At 40.5% G+C, this 22,926-nt stretch overlaps 1 protein-coding gene across 1 annotated transcript in view; it reads left to right on the top strand.

Moving 5' to 3' along the window:
- The window catches only part of LOC109857295, a gene marked incomplete at its 3' end in the record, with an annotated part of 87,574 nt that overhangs the window by 54,271 nt on the left and 10,377 nt on the right, over nucleotides 1–22,926 (top strand). Inside the window, exons 4-5 of the mRNA XM_020433467.1 lie at nucleotides 12,325–12,447; nucleotides 14,316–14,504. Coding sequence (XP_020289056.1) covers nucleotides 12,325–12,447; nucleotides 14,316–14,504 — 312 coding nt within the window. The remainder of the gene's footprint in view (nucleotides 1–12,324; nucleotides 12,448–14,315; nucleotides 14,505–22,926) is intronic.

The following is a 22,926-nucleotide window of genomic DNA, read 5'->3' as shown; positions in this document are numbered from 1 at the left end:
ATAAGAAATTATATGTATAATATATAGTATTTAATGTTATATATAATATAAATTGCCGTCACATTACTTTAGTCACGTGTTGTTTTTCTACTCTTTTTTGTGACTTTATTTTAGTCACGTTTTGAATTTTCTCCACGTATACGACGAACTGTCAAAATCGCTTTTCTGTCATTATTTACTCTCTCGATCTTACCGATTCGATTCGACTGGACTCGACTCGATCAACCAATCGGCAACGCGAAAAAGAGGCAACAATAGATGCGATACATTCGATATCAAAACGCGCACTTTGCGGTCCAAATGGATTTTTTTACATAGGATTTAACACAACACTGCGTGTTGTTGTCTCACCAAACTAATCGTATCAGGAGTGCAATTTCCATGGATTCTTGTTAAAGTAAATACTGGAAATTGCAAGGATGGCTCTGGAGAGGTAAAGTGATATCACGATGAGAAGTCGGAAAGTGATGTCAACCCTTTTAGAGAAGACACGCATCTATACACACACACACACGACAAATATCCGCCGGCGTATCGCGTCGCGATTGTAAATATCTGAGCGTGATGCTGAAATAACATGGCGCACACATATCTCTCTTGTGTGCGCGATGTGCAATGCGAGAAACTCCAAACAGTCTGGAATCGCGGATGTCTCTCTCTCCCTCTTATTCTCTTCCTCATCTTCCCTCCCTCCCTCTCCCTTTCTCCTTGTCTCTCTCTCTCTCTCTCTCTCTATCTCTCTCTCTCGAGCACCCCTTCAGAGCGTGTCTTCACGCGTGCGAGGCATTGCTGTCGGCACAGAGCGTGTAATCCGGCGAGACACTTAAGTACGCCGTGCCGTCAAGTCTCTCTCAATCTTGCTCGAATAGTTGGCCGCCGCGCGTCCTCGGAGATTCCAACCCTCAACTTTTGCCGCGAGGGATTCGAAACGTTGGCAAGTACATATGTCTCTCGTCGTCGCGAATACGTGTCATTTTCCTTGTTAATAAGCACGCGTGGGATGACGTTAACCGCAGCTCGCGTGCAAGACACACACACAGGATGAAAGAAATGAGGTGAATAATAAAAGAGAATATTAAAGAACGCTCTATTCTTCTATCCTCGTGTGTAATATGTCTACCTTGGAAGCTTGGATATTTAATTCGGGATTTTACGAGATCCACGCGCGTGCGCCCTTTTTTTTTATTTTATCCGACCGGATACGAGACTGCACGTCTTGCCGCACGTTCGGCGGACGTGCAAACGTCGAGATGAAGGATGCGGGTGAGGGATGGAAAGTGCAATAGCAGGAATTAATAACTTCATCTGGCACGCGGTATTATGGCCGTCGGAAGAGAGGGAAGTCTCTTTTTCTCAGTGATCTCGATCGGAAGGATGATTCATGTGCTATCGCGCTCGACTTCCTCCGAGTGCCTCCATTTCCTTTTCGTCTCTCCACCCTTCTTATCCTCTTGTCCTCGTCCTCTCTTGTCTCTTATTCCGCCGGGGGTCTTAAGCCGCGCGAGCTCTCGCTTTCCGCCGCCCTTCTCTCTTTTTGCCCGACGAATTCAATTCTTGCCGTCGCTAGCGCGAACGCACTTTCAATCTTCCCCCGGTTTCTGAGAGAGAGAGAGAGAGGAGGATACCATTCGCATATCGATTTCGATGCGCGTTCAATCCCCACCCTCTCTTCCGAAAGAGCATTCGTTCTCCTCCTTTCAATATCACGCGTTTTCGCTCCGTTTTTGTTCGGACGCGTCATTTGAATCTAGGAATAGGGAAACGCGTCACCGTATCAATCTCTTCCGCTCGACCGCGGCCGGAAGTCGAGAATTATCAGTGAAACATGATGGTGTGAAGAGCTCCAATCTGAACTCGGCAAAATCCCATCCCTCTCTTTCGCCAGTTTTGAAACATTATATAATACCGGAATAAATTTCTCAATTTAAAATTAAAATAGATATACACAAATTTGTATCACATCACAAAGTGATGAAAAATGTGTCGAAAATTGAAATTAAAAATAAATTAAAAATAATTAAAACTTCAACAACTGATCAATCGATGAATCTCGTCCATGATTGTGTATAGTTTAGCGCATCTTTTTTCCGATATTATAAAAGAGAGAAGAATGCAGGTTTTAATAAAGTATAGCTTCTTATATTATATTAGCATCTGAAAGGCGATCGAGAGGGCCGGTATAAAGACATTATTCTATCTATCTATCTATCTAATTCTTTTGAGAGCGCCTGAGAGCTACAAAAAGTGTCTTATTTTGCGAAGTTTTATTCGCGCACGCCCGTCCCATAATTCCATACAATTACCGGCAGTTTTACGTTACCCAACAATTCTCCTCGTTTCACGAAATGGACGTGTCGATATTCTCGACTCCTAGATTTAAGGCTGACAGCGCGGAATTACAGCGCGAAATACCAGCGGTTATATTATTCAGCGGCACGTACATCGTTACATTTAAGCCTTATCAACGGCGTCATTAGCAACGGTTTACATCTTATAAAGAGCGAGAGAGAAATATATTGCGTTAATTAGACAGTTTATTTAAACGTTGAAAATTTAATTAAACGTAATAAAACATTCTCGTGAAATTGCGTGAAAAATCGCAAAGAAAACGTGCGACTTGTCATCTCATCGAATTATTGTTATTAAACCAATAATTTGTATTGGAATACAAATCCCCGAAACTGCTAAACTAATATTTTTGTGAAATGTGACACTTTTTGTTGCTCCATTTTGTGCAATTTTTGTTAGCGGCAACATGTGTGTGACCAACTTGAAGTAATAATCTAACACTCCGGTGAACTTCATACACAATATTGCAATGCTCATCCCGTTTGTGATTGACGCTTCAACTCGTATATAAGTGAACAAATGTAAACTCACTGATTTCGATGATGGTGTTTTTCGTCGTCGCTGCTTTTCCGATCGACCGGCTCTACCGACTCTACCGGCTCGAACGTCCATTTTTATTCCACGAATCGCCAAGTCCCCATGGTTGAATGCACTCGCGCCCGATAATTGCCGTTTCTTTTTACGCCACTCCCGCGCACTTATCGCACTCGAGATCTTTCAAAACTCGCGTGACGCGACATAAACACACACGTTTGTACATACGCACGAGAGATGTGCGCGACGTGTTTCTCTCGCAACGCGCACGCCATTACGAATCTACACGCCCGGCGGCAACCTCACGCCGATGCGCGAATTCACTTCTCCGTTTTCAACCGAAGCTCCGACACAAAGTAAAACTCGATTACAAACGTGGCGAGCTATTAATCGCGATCGCGAGTGTCAATTAACGCGCGCGACCGATCGCTCGACGTTTTATTCCACACTCCCGATAGTTATTCGCGCTTTGAACGAGCAAATATCGTTAAAGAAGGAAGAGCGACGCGCGATCGTCTCGCCGCGAGACGTTACACGGAACTACGCGCCGGAAGAGACTGCACGAGTCAAAACAAAAAACGCCGGAGAGCCAATTTTAGGAATAAGAGACTACAACAAGGTCGAATATACGTGTCTGAAAAATGTTCAAAAAATTGCGAGCTGTGTACGATATTAGTTAAAAACATCCCCGATATTTTAATTCTAATCGGTCAGTAAAGTCTGACGCAAAAAAGTCGATCGAACTATTACATGTTTTTCAAATTACGTCGAAGGTTAAACATTATTCTTCGTGATAAATTCTTGATTGGTTTTTGGATTCAAACTGTCTCGCATTTTCAAATGTAATTCATTACATACACAACAACTCTGCCATCGTGCAAAATTGTTTTTCCAAGCGCCACGTAATTTCACGCGCTCTTAACAATAAAACGACATACACAAAATTACGTCCCCCCGTCGCAGTGTTTAATTATTAATTTATAAACGGTTTCGGATGAGAATTTTCGACGAATCGAAGTTATTTCTAGTCGTATATATCGGATGAGTATCTCCAATCCTATTAGCGAAACGCATCATTTGCGATACGAATCCCGCCGCACTGGCTCGCGAAGTGAGACGATAATTTCCCAGACTTGTGGCGGTCTAGTAAATCGGCACGGTAACCAGCTTGGTGTAATAACGAGCGAAACCCCCGGTGTGAGGACTTTGCTTTTCGACATTGTATATATAGAGGGGATGAATGCGCGGGTAATATGTCGCGTTGACTGCGCGCGAAAAGTTTCGCCATTCGACGGAACTTCTCGAAACAGATGATATAGTACGTCGGCAAAGCGCCGATGGAATTTAATCAGTGACACGCTACCATTCTGCGATGGTGATTTATGACCACGCTGATAAGATGCGAATTGTCGTTTTTGTATATATATATATATATACCGATATATTTTGCGATATAAAAGATTTCTCGAATTGATCAGAAAAATGTTAATAAAATATATTCATCGAAATTGACACCGCGTGCCATATTCGACCGTGATTTGTCTTTATTATCAGAAAAAAAAAAGAAAAATTCGATATATTTCGAAATAAGAGAAATACGTTCGATTGAAAGAGCGATACGTATCGTTGTTCGTCCCGAATATCGTATGTATGCAGACAAAATGTATATTATTTCGCATGATTTTGTTCCGCGTGAAAATGTATCGATTAAATTGAACATGTGGTTTTCTATAAAATTGCGCCCGAAAAACCGGTAATACCTTTAAAGTCCGTGTAATCTCTACTCGGGAAAACCGCTCGCGTTTATTTTCGCGGATAAACCGAAAGCTCTCGATTCGATAGCTTTGAAAAGAACCCCGTGCGCGCGCCTCTCGACTCGTATATACATATATAAAATGAATCAATCTCCGATAGAGAAAACAACGTTTTGTTTTAACAATAAATAATATTAACAATAAATATTGCTGAAATTGGAAACAAGATAAGACGTCGCCTTATTTGTCACAGGCGCTTCGGAAAAATTCCCTCGAGCGCAACACGTACAGAAACAAATGTCAAAACTGACGAAAATAAGACAAGAGCGAAGGAAATATGAAAAATGAGTACGGAACAATGCGAGATACTAATTTAAAGAAATTCTAACTTTAAAGAAATTGAAGAAATAATAAAAACTAATTAATAGAAGGGAGAAGAGCCGCGAGGGTGATAAAACGAGATGCGGCAGTTGGATCTTGAGGAGCGGATTCTCGTTGATTCACTGATTGAGAGAATCCTTTGGGCTTTGCCCGGTCCTTGCTACAATTTAATTGACTGTTTCCTGGCAGGATTATCCGCGGTGATTTCGGTTCGCTTGCTTTAATCCGCACATTAAAGTCAATCCCGCCTCGTCTACCGCGCGCGACACTGACATTAAATGTACACGTAACCGCGACTTGTAGACATTTCCATTACGAACAGAACGGATCGGCGATACGGAGACAATCATTACGGTAGATACTAGATGGTTGTCTCTCAGCTTAACCTCTCTCTCCCGAGTTCGAAACTACCCCACGCGCGATCAAATTGCTCAGTGTTCTCCCATTATAATCCTGACGTGCCGTATCTCTCGGTCGTAAGGTTTAAACCGTTCGAATTACAATTTTATTTTATAAACAATTGGCAATATGTTTTGAACATATTCAAAGTTACCCACAATATTATACTCCTCTCCGAAAAGTGTCGTTATTTTATAATTACATTCATCAAACTCTTGTGTGTGTGTGTGTGTGTGTGCACTCAAAATATTAATTACATTAATCCATTTAAATATTAATTATATTATTAATCCGTTTCAAAATATGAATTACATTAATTCGTTCGTCGGATTGTGTTGTCAACGCGCCACGGTTAAATGTAAATGCGTCCAATCGCGGAATAAACGACAAAGCCTGCGTTTGACAATCCCTTTATTTTAGACGCCAGCCGTGGAAGCGCAAAGATGTCAAAGCACGTTCGATCATCGGCGCGGACATTAACCCCCCGGTTCACGGTTGTTGCACCTCGCAGCTCGTTGCGCACCGGCCTTTATCCCCGCGATGTAACGTTACAGAACACGCGATGCATTTTATGAATGAAGCCACGGTCTCGTACGATTTTATACGCGACTCCGGCTTGGCCTTCGTGCGACGAAAAGTACACACAGTCGCGCGATTCTAACTCGAACGTTCCCACCCGTTTTCCTCTCTCTCTCTCTCTCTCTCACTTTCTCTTCCCTCACCCTTCCTCTTTGTCTTCCTTCGCTTTTACGACCGCACCTGGTTACGATATTGACTTTTACCCGTTCTTACGAGAGCCATTCCGCATTGTTTCACCGCGACGTTTCCGCGAGCGCGATTTCTGTAATATTTACGTTTCCTCCGCAACGACGCTCTCGACGCTCGCACGTGACAATTTTAAGCGTCATCCTCGAGGCAACGGCCGAGAAAATGAGGTCGACTCAGGCAGGCGTTTTACCTCGCGACGAGCCGTCTCTTAAACCCGAGCGTTTAATACATAGGGCGAAGACTTACACCGACAACGCGACGCACAAGTGTCGCCTGATGATGAGCAAGAGAAGTTACGTAGAAGACACCGCACGATTCGAGCAGGAAATTCGCCGACATAATTTCGTCTCAATTGTATCGTCTATTTTTTTTCTCTCTTCTATTCAACATTAGAAACAAACTTGCGCAACTCTTTAGTTGAAATCTCAGACGAGATTATCGTGCCAAAATCAGTACATTTTATCGCATTAAAACTTGGCTCAAAGTTCTCGGAATTGGTAATAGCGGGTTTTCCTAAATCCAAACGGTTTGTAACAGGCAAAGCAATGTGCAATTTCGAGGCAACCGTCGTCGCTGCGGAAAGGAAAATTCATTAGTCCGCTCGCGCCTTTAAGGCACGCTAGCGCGACATTCTCGAACTTTGAGAGAAGTTTATATATATACATATATATATATATATATATTTAGCGCCTCTCCGTGATATTCGTTCAAGTTTCGTGGTCTTGTACGTAATTCGCGCGTTGCGCGAAATATGTTCCATCGATTAGCACTCTCGGCCGAAAACGTCTTTTAACGCTCTCTGGAAAGAGCGCGTGTTTGAAACGGCAGCGTTGAACTTATACGCAAGTGCGCGCGCGCGCACGCCTTTCCGCGGTGGTAATAGGATGAAGAAAGGGAATTAGGGCTTGTCGAGAAGGGGCGAAATAAACACCGCGAGAGCGTGTGTACGCCGTACATACGCAACCACGCGTGTGCTCAGAGGGCGCTCATCTCACCCTCACGCAACGCACGAGCGTTCACGCTCGCGTGAGCGTGTTGCTTGAGGTGATCGTGTAGGGAGAATTAGGATGTGATGGGCGGGAGCAAGTTGATTTCCATACGGATAGTTCCCATATACGACTCTATGTATATATGTATATATATATATACATGTATATAAACACACGCACACGCACGTATATACGCGCGTGTAAGCTCCGTCGCGTTTGCTTCCCTTAAAGCGTCTTGCCTTCCCACCCCTTCTTTGTCGTGGCTTCTTTAGCTTCAGTAACGTATGTAGCATGTGTCTCGACGGGAATTAATTACATTCCCAAATGCGAGGGCGAAGTTGAAATTTATCAGTTTTGTATATCGAGCTTTAATACGGTTGAGGGGAAAGAAAAAAAAAAGATAAATCACACGTTCGAGGTATCGTCTCTCCAATTGATGAATACTTCTTAATTTCTTTCACGTTCGATTTAAAGAAATATTGCGCGCGACAATAATCTTCTTTTGCTCAATATTAGATTTAATAAAGAGCAAGAGAGTGATGAGCTCGAATCAGAAGAGAGTCGTCCGGTCTTAGTTTCTCTAAGTCTGTGTCATATACGTACGCCACTGCCGCGCGCACAATCCTTTCCGCTTTCCTCTCACTGTTCCTCATCCCCTCGCCAACGTGGGTACCTCCGCGAGCCAGAATTTCGCCCGGCGGTATAAGCAAATAATGTGTTTATGCATTTGCATGATGCTTCCGTAACGCGAACCACCACCACAAGGCAACAAAGGCCCCTCGTTGCGCAGTAACAGCGAGGTACGAGACGAGGCGTATTTGTAATCCGAAACCGCCGACTCCCGGTCTCCGACGCCCCACCCCGCCGGAATGGATTTTACGTCCGTGGAACGCGCGATTACACATCGTTGCGAAATTAATAGGCATGCATCGTAGAACGCAAACACGCCGCGCGCCTCATCCTGCCATCGTGCATCGTATCTCACAAAACTTTCCCCATAGCTCGCATTGCGAAAGACGACGTTTCTCTCTCTCTCTCTGATCGAAAATCGAATGAAAAAATTTAGATACAATAAAAAATAGATAAACTGTGTATGCGAAATCGGGAGTAATTACGATTTGAAAATTTAAATCCGTCTCTGTTCGAAGAGGCGCGCATTGGAAAGAAAATTTCTGAAAGCTAGGTATTAAAAACGATTCACCGGTTGATGAAATATTCTCGCAAAAAGAAGGATGCATCATACGGAAAAAAAAGTAGTCGCAAAGTCATCGGGTTTATAAGATAAACTTCAACAGTTTTTTCTTTTTTTTTTTTTTTGTAACACAGTGAATTAATATCACGTGTAAAGAAAACAAATGATCGGTGGATAATAATCGCATTAATACGGTGGTGACACATACGCGCATCTCTACTACTGCGGAACGCGCACGCGCAGTAGAGCGCGATAAAAACAACTCGCAAGTGAAGTGTCATGTAGATTCCGTTTGACAATATAATCTTCTATAAGTGGTCGCGCTTTAATAGCCGATACGGTGATTAATATATGCTCGATTGGCCTTTAATTAGCACTGTACTGATGAAAAAAAAAAAAAAATAGAATATTCCATTCGAGTAAAGATGCTATCAATTTTTTATTTTTCAAATGGATTGTCTCGAAAATTGAGCGTGAATAAATTTATTCTATATAACACATTTTCGACTTAATTTTGCACGAGAAGAGAATCATCTCTTTTCCGGTCTCGCCACATCCCGTACATCGAACCCCGATGTATAGCGAGTTAAAATTCACGAATCCATAATTAAACATTCTTAAAATCTCACGGTGGTTGTCGGTATCGCTCTTCTGATATCCGCGTGCATTTTTAATGATCTTCATATCTTTTGACGGTGAGCCGTTTCCCCGTCACGTTGTTGCTTTTCGCGCGCAAGTGTTACATCTCACAACAGAATTTAATGAGGTCTTTCCCTGGAGGCGAGAGGAGCTTTTTGCTTCGGCTCAAAGAGAGACTCCTTCTCCCCCCTCCGCCGCCTTGTCCCGACGCGAAAACTACTTTTGACGCTTTGTTCCAATTAATTCAACATTTCATTAATCTGCGCATCAAACGCGCGTTCATCTTCTCCCCGCGCCGTTTTTTGTTCCCGCGATTTACAGGCGAGATACACGCGAATAAATATTTTCGAAGAGAATGGGGTTTTCAGATTTTAACGCAAATTTCTGTGTTTTTTTTCGAGATTATATTTTTACACTACAAAAATATCTCCTTGATTTCTCGTTTGACTTCAGATTTCAGACCTTTAGCGTAATATACTGCAATTTATTCGTGTCGAAAATTCACAATGAAACTAGAATGTCTTGTTAATGAAACGCGTCGTGCGCTGAAACGAAGAACTGACGATCAGCAATTTGCTTTGAGACGACATTTCGTACGCCTGCTGACGGTGATGAAATTTTCGCGTCTCCCTCACGGATTCTGTGTGCCGAGTGAAATTCAGTAGCCGTGCATTCCTATTCTCAGTATGTGCACGTGCGAAAGCCGTCCGGGTCGAGCCTACAAGCTTGTGCAAATGCGAATACGCGCGCGTGTCAATGTGCACAACACTCGGTATTACTGCACATCAGCCTACGCGGCGTGACTGTGCATCCCGTTTGCTCAGCCACGACTGTTAATTTCGTCGCTATTGAGCATATTGAGCATATTTGAGCGTGTGTGTGTGTCTGTATGTGTGTGTACATATATACGGTGTCTACTGCGCCCGACGTTAAACGATTGGCCAATCCAAGAAGTTAAACATTGACTCTGTTGTCGGTACCTACAGTCGTTCGCGTCACCTTCTCTTTATCTTCACCTTATCTCTCTTTCTCTCTCTCTCTCTCTCTCTTCAGTTGACGGAAGTCAATCGGAAGCAATCATTTACAATTAAATACGTTATTTGTAACACGATTCTCCGTAGCTGTTCAATTTCCGAACGTCACGCGAAGAAGCAATTCCTCGTGTGAAATATCTTGTCACACTGGAAATAAAACGTTCACCGCACCGCCCTTTTGTGTTCTCACTCTGTCGAACTCCATTCTCGAAATCTCTCGCGTTTCACTATGGAGAGATTTCGAAAAAATAGCTCGAAAAATGGTGGTAAATCACACGAAAGTTCTCTCGGGACGAGAGAAAGAAAAGGAATCCCAACTATTAAATTACGTAAAATTACGTTCGTCGTCCGCGGACTCGTTTTTCTGCAGCCATTCGTTTTTGAGTCATCGAGTCGATTCTTTTATTACCTTCACCGCGATTCCACGGAGAGACCCGAAGAGTTATAATTGCCAACGGAACGCGGAAAATCGCTGTCCTCGTCCCCAATGTGCGCTTTTTCGCGATCGGGTGAAACTTATCGCTCGTTATTACTCGCATTCCGCGAGCCGGACCGTAATTAGATCGGATGTCTCGAGAATTACGGGCGGTTCGACGCGCGGGAATGCGCGCCGAAAGTGTCGCGTGTTTTCCGACGCGACTGAAAATGGTCTGTAAATAACGAGTGTGCGAAACGTCGTAAAAACAACGATATAACGTCATATTGGATCTTCAATTTTGTTGAAAATATTGAACATTACACATCGTTAATAATAACTGAGAAAAAGAGAGAGAAGAGAGAGAGAGAGAGAAAGAGATAGAGAGAGAGAGAGAGAGATTATTTTATGCATCGAGTTGGAACGCAAGTTGCAGTTTGCGTAAAATGTTGAACTTTTTCGCTGCGCAAACAGTTAAGACGGCAAACATCAAACATACCGCGTTTTCTTCCCCGCAAATTAAATTTTGATATCGAACAGTTTAATTTACAATTTGCGGGTACCCAACCCGGTACCTAGGTTCCGCGCGAGGCGGCTCGCGAAAACTTAAGATTTCATTAGCAAAAGGGTAAACGTATATACCGAAGCCATTAGCTTAATGTCGAACTTGAGTTTCAAGCGATCGTCGTAATTGAATTGCGCGCCGCGCGCGCGAGCGCAAACGCCTTTATATCGAGTGCGTCTCCGTTTGCCGAGCTAGTCTCGTTGTAATTTAATCGGACAGAGTTGCCTTTTTCGTACCCCCGTTCCGGCTATTTCGAAGGCTAATTTCCCTCGCAACGAGCGAATTCGTTCACGGCGCGCGCGGCACAGACGCGAATATAATTTCATATTTAATAGCGCGAGATGAACTGGAATGCGGCAGATGACCGATATCCAAATTGCACACCGGCGGGGGTAATTAATCGTATCAGCCCGCAATCTAATCAGACAACTCATTAAATTTGTTTCTTTATGTTCGCCGCCGAAGCGCGCGCCGCGCCGATGTTCGTTCAATAAGCCATCAATAATGTAAACGGGTTCGCCCCAGAGCCGACGTGGGGTTTGTGGATCCCGTTTACACGCTACACTTACAAACGCGACTTAGATATCTTTCATCAATTATTGAAGATAAAATATTCTCAAATAATAATCAAGGCAAAAAATAAATTAAAAAAAGTAAAAACATTAAAATGGAAAAAAATATCACAGAAATATCACCAATTAAATTACATATCGCAATTATAAATCGGTTCTTTCCTCCAAAGAATTGTCATCTTTCTTATTTGAAACTGTATAAAAAAAAAAAAAAGAATTGTCACTTTTCAAATAAAATTACAATTGTGAATGCAACGCAAATATTCACGCTTCGCGAGAAAGCTACGTCAAAGACCGCGCACGAAAAAAAAGAGTCTTGTGTGTTCTCAAAATAACTTGTCATTGAAGCCCCGACGCCTATCGGAGGGTGCTCGACTCGAGAGCTGCACACAACCCTTCGACGGGGGTCATTTGCGCGATACACACGCGCCAGGTAAAGAAAGTACCTACCATAATTTTTCCACTATGCAAATGGCCTTTAACGTTCCGCGGTAATTAAACTCCATACATGGTACGCTTAGTAGATAACGATACGGATAAAAAAAAAAAAAAAAAAAACCATTCAAAGAGAACAGTGTTTTTAAACAAAGCATGATAACTCGATTCCAAACATAATAAAAACACAGCAAAAAGAAAACGTAATTTAACAATTGTAAAACAAGCAGCCGGAAATATATTTTTTAAACGTGAAAATGTTATTTCGGAGTAAATGAAAATTCCATTAATTTTGCAGAGCACACCTGCAAGGACTTCCGGTGCACTCAAAATGAATTTTGCATCGAGACGGATCTTCTTTGTGACGGTGTGAACCACTGCGGCGACGGATCCGACGAGGCTACCTCCACCCTCTGTGCCAGTAAGTCTTAATTACCGCGAGTTCATTACAAATGCCGAGTTTCTCGAAATATTTGCTCTTCTTCGTTTTTTTTTTTTATTCATTAAAAATCTTAACCAATGAAAATTATTGTTCGAAATTACAATTTGAAATTTACTATCTCTCAGACCCACGTAATATATTGTTTTGCAAAAATACGTGATATTACTCAATAAACTCTGTGTTCTCGTTTCAGTTCGACAATTCAATATTTCTAAATCATTATGTTGTCCGTTGTGTAATTTCGGATATTAATAATTACTAGCACACAAATGGCAATATCAACTTGCCCAGTTAACACGAAATCAATACGCGTTCGCTATCAAGACATATCATGTATCAAGAAACTTTTTGTAGATATTCTTTTTTTGAGACACGCTATATTTAATGAGCAAAACGATTTAGATCACGGAGATAGAATCTCGCATGATGTAGTGCGGTTAGTCATGCTGTTCGAGTATCAAACAGATAAACACGTAGAAACGCGAATATTTTGAAAATAACAGTGTACGTACCGGTATCAAACTTTGTTATCGTACGAGCAAGTTTATTTGGGCCGCGCGAGTGTTTCAAACGAAAGAGAAAATTTCCATTCGTAAAATTCGTAAATTATATATTTACGGAAATTCGGAGAAACAAATGGCAGTGTAATTTTATTCGTGAAATCAATTTTCTCGCGCAAAATCAATTTTTATCCGACTTCTCTCTTCTCCCGCGTAAAAATACAGATTTAATTTTTTTTTTTTTTTAGGGAAATAAATAGACTCTGATTTTCCATTTTCCGCCCGCTAAATAATTACAGTCGCGTACTACATCGGTTGATTTATCGTTCGTCTCGTAATGGCAAGGCGCGATGTTTTTCCTAGAATTTTGTATACACGGCGAAATTGTTTCAATTTCTCGACAGAGAAACGATTGCAAATGCACGAGAACCGAATTTACATAACATTTATGTTAATGGCTGAAAGTACGTGCGCGTCGACATATCTGAAGAGGTTAATTGCCGTGTATTCATTACATATCCATAGGCAGCTCTCTCTCTCTCTCTCTCTCTCTCTTTCATTCTCTCTCTCTCTCTCTGTTTCGCAATATAGTAGCGAAGTAAATTACAAACTCGTCCGGATACTGCTTTTGCGCTCGCTCGCAGAAATTTAGCATATTCCGCTGATATTTTGTTAATTTGCCATATATTTCTGTATAATTTTCGGCTTCAATTAGCAAACAATTTACACCGTTTTGCGACAATAATAAATAAATATAATAAATGTAATAGACTTGGCTAAAAAAATTTAATACTCGATTAAAAAAAAAATTCCGTGTTTGCTCGATGAAGATCACAAAACAATGTTTCATATTGCAGTTAACTTCGCTACGTACACACAGAAAAATGCATACTGTATCAAGTATATAATAAGTTTATATATCCGCAAATATATTATAAGATTTTCGTAAGTATTTAATTTACTCAAAATACAAATTTACTAAGATTTAGAGTGTATTTTGAGTAAATTAAATACTTACAAAGATCTTATAATATATTTGCGGATATATAAACTTATTATATACTTGATACAGTATGCATTTTTCTGTGTGTACAGAGAGAGAGGTTCTATTTTTTTTTTATTTCAAAGAGTTTTTTTTATCATAACGTCACTTGTTAGAAATACAATTATTATTATTGTTCACTTCACAAACTGTGATTAAATTGTTGTTCAAGTCTTTCTCTCCATGTATTATTATTATTTTTTTATATTACACACTCTGTGATTAACTTAAGAAGCGCGTTCGCGCTTTCGACGAAACTCATCACTTTCCTGATTTGATCAAAGGGTTTTCCCTTGTGATTTCAGACTCCGAGGCATCGACGATCCTAGGCATGCAGACCACTTGGTTCGCCGTCGCCCTTGTTTTTCTGATACTCAGCATGGGCGGTCTGATAATGGTGGCGGTTCTCTGCTTTTGCAAGCAGCGTGTTCCTACCCCGAGGCATCCCCATAACGCGCACAATGCTCAGTCTCATCCCCCAGTCAGCTTCCCATGTGAGTCACAAAAAACCCTCCTTACATGTACACAATCGATTCGCATTTTGTCGTTGCCGCACGCATATGTATGATGTGTGTGTGTGTGTATATATATATATATATATATATATACACATCACGTGTACATATATATATATATATATGTGTATACATATGTAGTTGTGCAACATCGCCACCGTCAGCCAGTTCGTTCTTTGTGGCTTTATTTCGGAGTACTATTTTGAAACACAGGAAAAAACTTTTTTTTCCTCTGTCTCTTGCGACAGGTTGCGTAATGCTGTTACCGTAAACAACCGTATTCCCGCGGCACGGTGACACACGAGAACAGATAAAAATTATTTCTGTAAATTAAATTATCCGGTATAAATTACGGTATTAAATTAAGTCCACTTAAGACGTTAAATCCATTAAGACTCTAAAGCATGTGCACGAGTAATGAGCTTACGTATAGTTTTCAATGCTTATCTAGTATTATTTTGTGAAAATCGTAATCTCATTTTTTAAAACGAGATTTTGAATTTAAAAAAACACAAATTCAAATATTGACGTATGATATAGATATAAAAATTAAAATTGGCGTGTAAAATCCCTCTGGTATTCGGAACCTATTCGGTTCCGAGAGAGTTGGTTACAAAATTAAACTTTTATACCGGAAAATGTTTTACTTTCGAAGCGCCGAGTGCATTAACGGTGATGGAAATTAATTAATTTTTCCGTAAATATGTTAGCCGGCGCATTTAGTCGATTTGCTGCGAAGTTGCGTCCTGCGCCGGTCGAGTGCCAATGATCAAAGGACGCATCCGCGCGCTCGCGCGATCACGGCATGAATTATTCATTTATTTATGCGTTTATCGTATGTAACGACATCATTATACCGCTCACGTCATTACGTAGAATCGACGTCATACGCGGCTTGAAACTTTAGAAAAATTGTTTTCGCGATCAAATTCGATTTAAAATTTATATTTTGCTTGCATCTTCCCCTCTAACGCAAACTCTATGAGATTTTACGCATTAAATAAAAAATCATTGTTTTATAAAAATAATACTATTTTATCTCTAATTAACGTGTAACAAAATCTCATTTTAAACGAATATATTTCAGTCATGCGTTAATTTCGTAGTCGCGCAACGGATACAATAGGTAGGTACGTGAGATATTTAAGTTCTTGTGAGCTAATTAACATTAACACTGCTATTTACCGGCACATTGTAGATAAACATTAGATTATATAATAATAGCGAAGGATTTTGCCCCGGATTTGGAATATATTACACTGTAATGACGTTTGTGTATGTGCGCGCGCGCGCGCGCGAAATGTTATATTACTATGCCCCGTCATTTTCTATCGCATGCTAATACTTGATTATGCTGATCTCATTCAAACACCTTGTATATACATATATATATAATACATATACATATATATATATATACACATATACTATATATGTATTTATATACGTATATACATGTAGTGTTTGCTTTTCATTTGATTGCGTAGCGGTTTACCACACACTTCTGCGCGTCATCTCGTTTCACACATGTGTGTGTTGACAACAATTCTATTTAATTAATTTCACCTGCATATTTGACAGACACATTTGACGATCCCCCACGCATCCGTCAATCATTTTGCGCGTATTTGCGGCCGGCCGTCAAATTTATCTGTCGACGGGAAAACGCGCGCGGTTGTTCAGCTTTGATTCTCAACTTCATCATTTGTCACACGCACGCACGCACAATTCTTGCCCGAAACGTTCTCATACGTTCTTGACTCCGCGTTCCTTTGATATCGCTTAAGATACTTCATAGATTAAAAATTACATACACAAAGAATTCGTAAATAAAACACCTCAATTTCGGTAACTAGAACCGTTCGGCGACGAAAAGCCGACGACGTCGCGCCGTGCGAACTCGTGACCTCTTGACGAAAAGACATAAAAGCCGGCCTAAATATTCGTCGGTCGACTTAATTAGAAGCTTATTCCGTCGCGTTACAATCGCGGCTGTCGTCGTCTATAATTAAGCAGCGCGAAGTGATCGATAGACTATTGTGACAACCGCGCGGTGTATATATCGCCGTTTACAACGGCGTGTGTTTTATTTATGTATTTATGCGCAACTGTGCTATCCGCGTATCAGCGGCCGATACGATGCGGCGCGGTGAAATTAGAAGGCGGAAAACACAGCGAATGCGAAGAGAGAGAGAGAGAGAGAACGAGAAAAAAACTAAAAAGGATATGAGAAAAAACGCAGAACAAAATCGCACGTTGGGTGTTTTCATTAAGCGATCGATCGTCCGTGCGCCGCGTTCGATTTCTGGCTCCCGCGAACTCCTTTAATAATATCGTTTGGCTTTTCGCGATTTCAATCGAACATTTCGAACGCGCGCGAGGCATCGTCGATGTTTGCCGCAATTCCGCCGGTGTATCGCTGTTGTTTTTTGGCTCCCGCCACCTCCCCGCGGTAATCGATAGCAAATAGTGCGTGCCTCGCGGCTTGTTTCGTCCCGTTTGTTTATTGCTATTACGAACTGCGAGAGACAGGAAAGAGAGATAAAGAGAGAAAGAGATATAGGAAGTGTTCGCGTGCACTCGCGTTTAAATTAGTTTAATATACGCGAGTCTCTCTGTGCCCCTCCTCTCCCTCTCTCTCTCTCTCTCTTTCTATCTTTCTCTGTCTGTCTCTGGCGCACGATGCGTACTGAAAATTCGATTATCCGAAACAAACGGACGAGCGCGCGTCGGATAATTAATTCCGGAGAAACGCCGCGTTTTCGACTGACTAATGGAACGTCTGTCTCCGCGGTCGAGTTTTGCACGCGCATCCACCGCGAACTCGGTGCACTACGAATCGAATGATATCTTATCGGCGGATTATCGATGCGTGATTTAATCGTCGGTCGCACGCGTGCTACACAAGCAGCGTATTGTTTACATTCAAATATCAATAAATTAGACTAATTTCTCGAAAAAAATCGACTCGTATATAAGAAAATGTAGAATAAAATAATTAAAATATATGAAAATAGATATGTACATCTCTGTCAAGTTCAATGTTCGTAAAAAAAGATCGGAGGCTTTTTATACACGTGATGAGAAATTTTAATTTAATTTTGTTAATCGATACGCTTTATTAATTGATACACTTTTTGGAATTTATATATATAGGTTCAACTTTGAATCATTATTGTCTTACGTATCTCTATTTTTGATGTGTTTTGTGAAATTTCAATCGTATCTGCTGACACGAGTCTGTAATTATGAGACGCAGGAAATATCTCGAACGTAATTACAAGCAAAGAGCTAAATTTACTCGAGTTTGTAGCCGAGCAAAACGAAAGCAAATCCGTATCGCGTCGTCTTATAAATACATCTCGCGTTAATGTTAAATAACGCTTTGTTCGTTCGCTTCGCCATTTACGTCGCGAATTTGTAGTCCGGCAAATATAAAATAACGCGCGACACAAGAAAAAAAAAATAAAAAAATACTTGCGACTATAATTTCGCAATTCTTAAACAAAATGTTTTAATTACATCAATTAAGTAGATAATTCTGAAGCGGAAAATTCTGAAGCAGAAGGTTGACAGACTTTCGAGTGTTTGTCCACTTTAAATGTCAGAAGTATGTTCGAAACGCTCGAGATATTTTAGAAATTTTCTGAAAAAACACGATCGAAACTGGTGGTTCAACTACGTAGAAATTCAAAAATTCGAAAAATTAAGACGTCAATTTCGCAAAGATGTCAGATGAACTTATATATATATATATGTATATATGTGTGTGTGTGTGGAGAACGACGATTGCTACTGTACGTCGACGTCATATCCCGATTTAATGGAGCGCGTCGGCTTGATAACGGCCCTCGCCCCTCGTTGCACATTGTAAGATTTATTAGCGTCTCGCGCGAGGATCTTTTTGCAGTAGCGCGTTTCGAATAACGGTAAAATGTCGCAACAATGACGACCTTTATACGTGAAAATTGCCTCGACAATTTATCGACAATATACTATCGCGCGTGTATATTGCACATTCCCGGAATTTTACGTTAATTCGTCAATCAGTACACACACACACACACACACACACTCTCTCTCTCTCTCTCAGACACTTTCTCGTTCGAATTATTCGCGAAATCAAAATTGAAATGCCGCGTTTTTTCAATTTTCGATAAATGTTTTTTCCTTCTCTTCTATATTTACGCTCATCGTGAGAAATGTCCTTTGCGTTTATCCCGTGCGTTCTGTTATATTTTACAAGAGCGTGTTTTTCAGTGATGGTAAGTTTACACCGTACGGCCGATTCCGGTGTATTCACGCGGAATTTGCGAAGGATGCTCTTTTTACACCGGCGCGCACCGACATTTTCGATGAAACAAACGCGTTTCGCTTCCTGAAATACACATGCCACGCGGTTGCATCGATTTGTGCGATACCGCGCTTGTTGCACCACTGCGCCCACGCAGAGATATTTGTACGTACATCCGTATGCGGTATGTAGCCAGTCTCTCGTTGGAGTTTTGTCGAAAATTTGTCCGACCGATATTTATTCGAGCACGTCCAGCAACGAGCGTTCCCGGAAATAAATATTAAATAATTTCGAGTCGGAAGAGAGAGAGAGAGAGAGAGAGAAAGAGAGAAAGAGAAAGAGAGAGAGAGAGAGAGAGAGAGAAAGAGAGAGAGAGAGAATTGAAACAAACTTACGACAAACTGAAATTGTGTGCAAATAAAAACCGGAGTGGATATCAAAGTTTTGCATTTATGCGACCCGATTAAAACTGTATCTACATCGTCCTTCCCGACGTGTCCTGTTCATTTGAAAGATAGAAGATCTCCGAAATATGATGCAGTATCCGCTCGATGTGTACACGTAACACATTGGTTTGCGGATTTGTACATCTGATATGTACATCCGAGTTCGGCAGAACTAGCAATAAATTAAAGTACGAGACAGCGAGAGAGAGAGAGAGAGAGCGAGCTTTGTATCACAGATTCGGAACAAATGTCAAACTGCGCCTATTGCAGTAAAGCAAACCGAATGGCGCCAAATATTTATCGTAAAACTTCGACGCGCGCATGTATCTACATATATCACATTGTATCTCATATACTCATTGTATCTACATATATCATTTCGTGTGATACGCGCGCGGGAAATCGCACACAGTCGAAAAAAACTGTAAAGACGGTGATGTATAATTACGGAATGTTGCCAACAGTTTTTTTCATTCAACTAATTGTTTTGCAACTAATTTCATTCGACTAATTTGCAATACAGAAAGATGTGTGAAAAAAACCGATGTGAATTTTCTTGAAAATTGCGCGCGTATAGCTGGGGATATACATGCAATCTCTCGCTAATAATATTGATATTCACAAAATTCTCCCAACAACAAAATCGTTTCCCATTTGCATCGAACGACGAACGACGAGACAGGAAGAGAGAGAGATAGTAAAAGAATAATAAAACAAAAAGCGCTTTCGCGAAGAAATTACATTGTGTTACGGAAAAATTGGAGAAAATATCGAAATAACGGCGGAAAGTCAGAGAACACACTTTTACATAAATGTAACCTGATGCAGTGCATCCGGCTTTCACAAAATAACATGTCGATATCTCATACCTTAACTAACAGTTGCGCATGTGTGCACGCTCGCTCCTGTTACGATATTCCGCTATTTCCCGAGAATATACAGAAGAGAATACAGAATAAATGGAGGCAAAAGGTACATCATGCTTTGGCTTCGGCCCAAAAAAGAATCGACAACTTCGTTCCGATGGCGTACCATGGACAAAAAAAAAAAACGGAAAAATACGCTTTCCTCGCTCGCGCTTTTCTCTTCGCGCGACTCTCGTTTTATATGCGCTTTAATAAATAAATAATTGTGCAGGTTGCAAAGGTTCATAATATTGAATACATTTGAATCGCCGAGAAACAAACACGCGGCGCGCGCAAGAAAGAGATGCGTTATATTTTGTAAATAAAAATCACAACTTTCGAAAAAATAACGCTCGCGAAGAAGGGAGAAAATAAGCATTCGGAGTGTCATGAGGAACTAGTAGTGGGTTTTTAATCACAAAAATTAATCGCGGCGTGTTCACCAGAGCTGTCGAAATCAATTCGTTTCAGAATTAAAATCTGGTGACGACCAGAGTATTACAGAGCCACACGATATGTTTCGTTATAACACGCGCGTACACTCCGAAACAAACTGAATTCGACAAGCCCTAATTCGAGAATTTTCGCTTATTACAGATTTTATCTCTCATCGTAACGATCGTCAATCTACGTAAACATTACACTTTTAAAATGGAAATTGTAATTTAATCGGCCGGCCGATATACGTGTGGCCGGAATATATCGCGAACTGAAGCAGGTCTACTCGATATTGATTTTCTTTGAAAATTAGGTACACGTAACGCGATTAACGAGAGATCTACGGTAATTGCTATTTTAACTGTAATTAAGCAGCGAGTAATGAAAATTGAAACGCGCCGTTATCCAGAAACAAATATTTCTGGCAATATTGAAGTTCTCGTTTTAACCGGATCGGATGTAAATAATTTTCTTCATTAAAATTTTATTGTACCAAATATTAACGATGTTGTTTATTAAAAAATTTTATCGAGTGAAATGCAAGTGCGTGCGCTTTCCGAGAGAAGACCGTTGATCTATATTCGGAGGATTTTTTTCTTTTTTTTTCAGTCTCGGACACGAACGGATGACGCGAAAGAAAGAACGCGAATAAGAACACTCGTCCCTTCTTTCCTTTCCTGGTTATATAGCTTATGCAAACAAGCTCGTTTCGGGACTGGGCTCCGCTAAAAGGACTACCGACGAAAAGTAGGATTTTATGTTTAAGCGGAATATCTAAATCATTCATGAGTCTATTAAATTATAATGTATGATAAGCCGTGGAACGAAACGAGATCTCCACTCCTGCTTTATTCATCATATACCTATAACGTTGCATTTTTAAATCACGTTTTTATTTTTCACAAATTCATAACTAATTAATTTAGAAGTATTAATAATTCGCGTTGATAGCGGTTAAACAGAGATTAAACAGTTTAAATTATGCGCAAGTTTGTATATATAAATATGCGAATTAATACGAAACTATAATTTAATAAAGGTATATTGACTTGAGCAAATTTAATATAACTATCGAAAAAGAGAGAGAGAGAGAGAGTATAATATGTGGAAATTTAAATATTCCATATTTCATCAGAATCAACACTCGGTCGTTAATTCATCCTGTAAAATAGCGAATAAACGGTGAAAGTAAAAAGTAGATTGATAATGTATTTAATACCGCCAGTGAGAAAAAGTTATCGTCGTGTGATTAAAAAGAAAATATTTTGCTAACTGAAATTGACACTTCACTCCCGACAGACTGTTTGGATAAAACGCGGTTCGCTATAGCGACGCTCATCGGCCGAAAGTCTATTAATCGACTTTTCTCTTTAATTAGTCGAGATTATTTAATATTTCATACATGTAATTTGTATATGGAATTTGTGCATGTGTAAATTGCCCCAGTGGCAATCTAGTATCGATTCTTGGAGTTACTTGCGGCTACGTGAGGCGAAGCGGTTTATTTAGCTGACGATCGATAATACCGATAATTACTACGTGAGCCGATAATTGGGACAGTTCTCGGTCGGTCGCTGACAAAATCGAATGTAAAAGTGTTTTTGGCCGCGATTAATATTCACCTCCGCGGTTCTCGCGAAAGTTTATTGATATGTTTGTAGGCTGCGTGCCAACTCGAAACGGAATTTCACCTTCTTCTCGCGCGCTATTTCGTTGTAACGGAAGTAACGAGAACGAACACTTACTTTCACGAGCCTCTTCTCTTTAAATAAACGCGCAAACCCCGCGACGTTCGATCGATAACACTTTATCTGCGGTATAAAGGAAATGGCATTTATTTCGGGCTTTGCGATATTCGGTAGCATGATCGCGCGGCTTATTGCAAACGAGAAAGAGAGAGAGAAAGAGAGAAAAAGAGAGAGAGAGAGAGAAAGAGAACCGTAATAGGAAGTTAGCGCATTATTCAACCCAGCATTCGATGCCATTGGAGTTGGTCACGCGATGTGAGGGCACGTGTTATCGTATCTGCGGTGTAAATCAAAGATATCAACTTTTAATTGTTCGAACTGCGTCCGCAATAAAAGCACCCGAACTTCTTTTTGTTTTCATTTTAATAATAGTTTTTTTTTTTTTTTGAATCAATTTATTTTTCCCACTTAAATCTGAAAACAATGTAGATATCCCGATGATAGACAGTTCTATTTGTAGAATCTTACCCATTCTTTCATGGAATTAATTACTTTGATGACATCAATTGACATCAATTGACATCAATTGACATCATCGATGAATAAAACTTTGTTATTCAATGAGACGTA

The sequence above is a fragment of the Pseudomyrmex gracilis genome, unplaced genomic scaffold, assembly GCF_002006095.1.
Source record: "Pseudomyrmex gracilis isolate BER0280 unplaced genomic scaffold, ASM200609v1 scaffold_154, whole genome shotgun sequence".
NCBI lineage: Eukaryota > Metazoa > Arthropoda > Insecta > Hymenoptera > Formicidae > Pseudomyrmex > Pseudomyrmex gracilis.
Note: the sequence above shows the minus strand (reverse complement) of the source record. Positions and strands in the feature narration are given on the sequence as shown.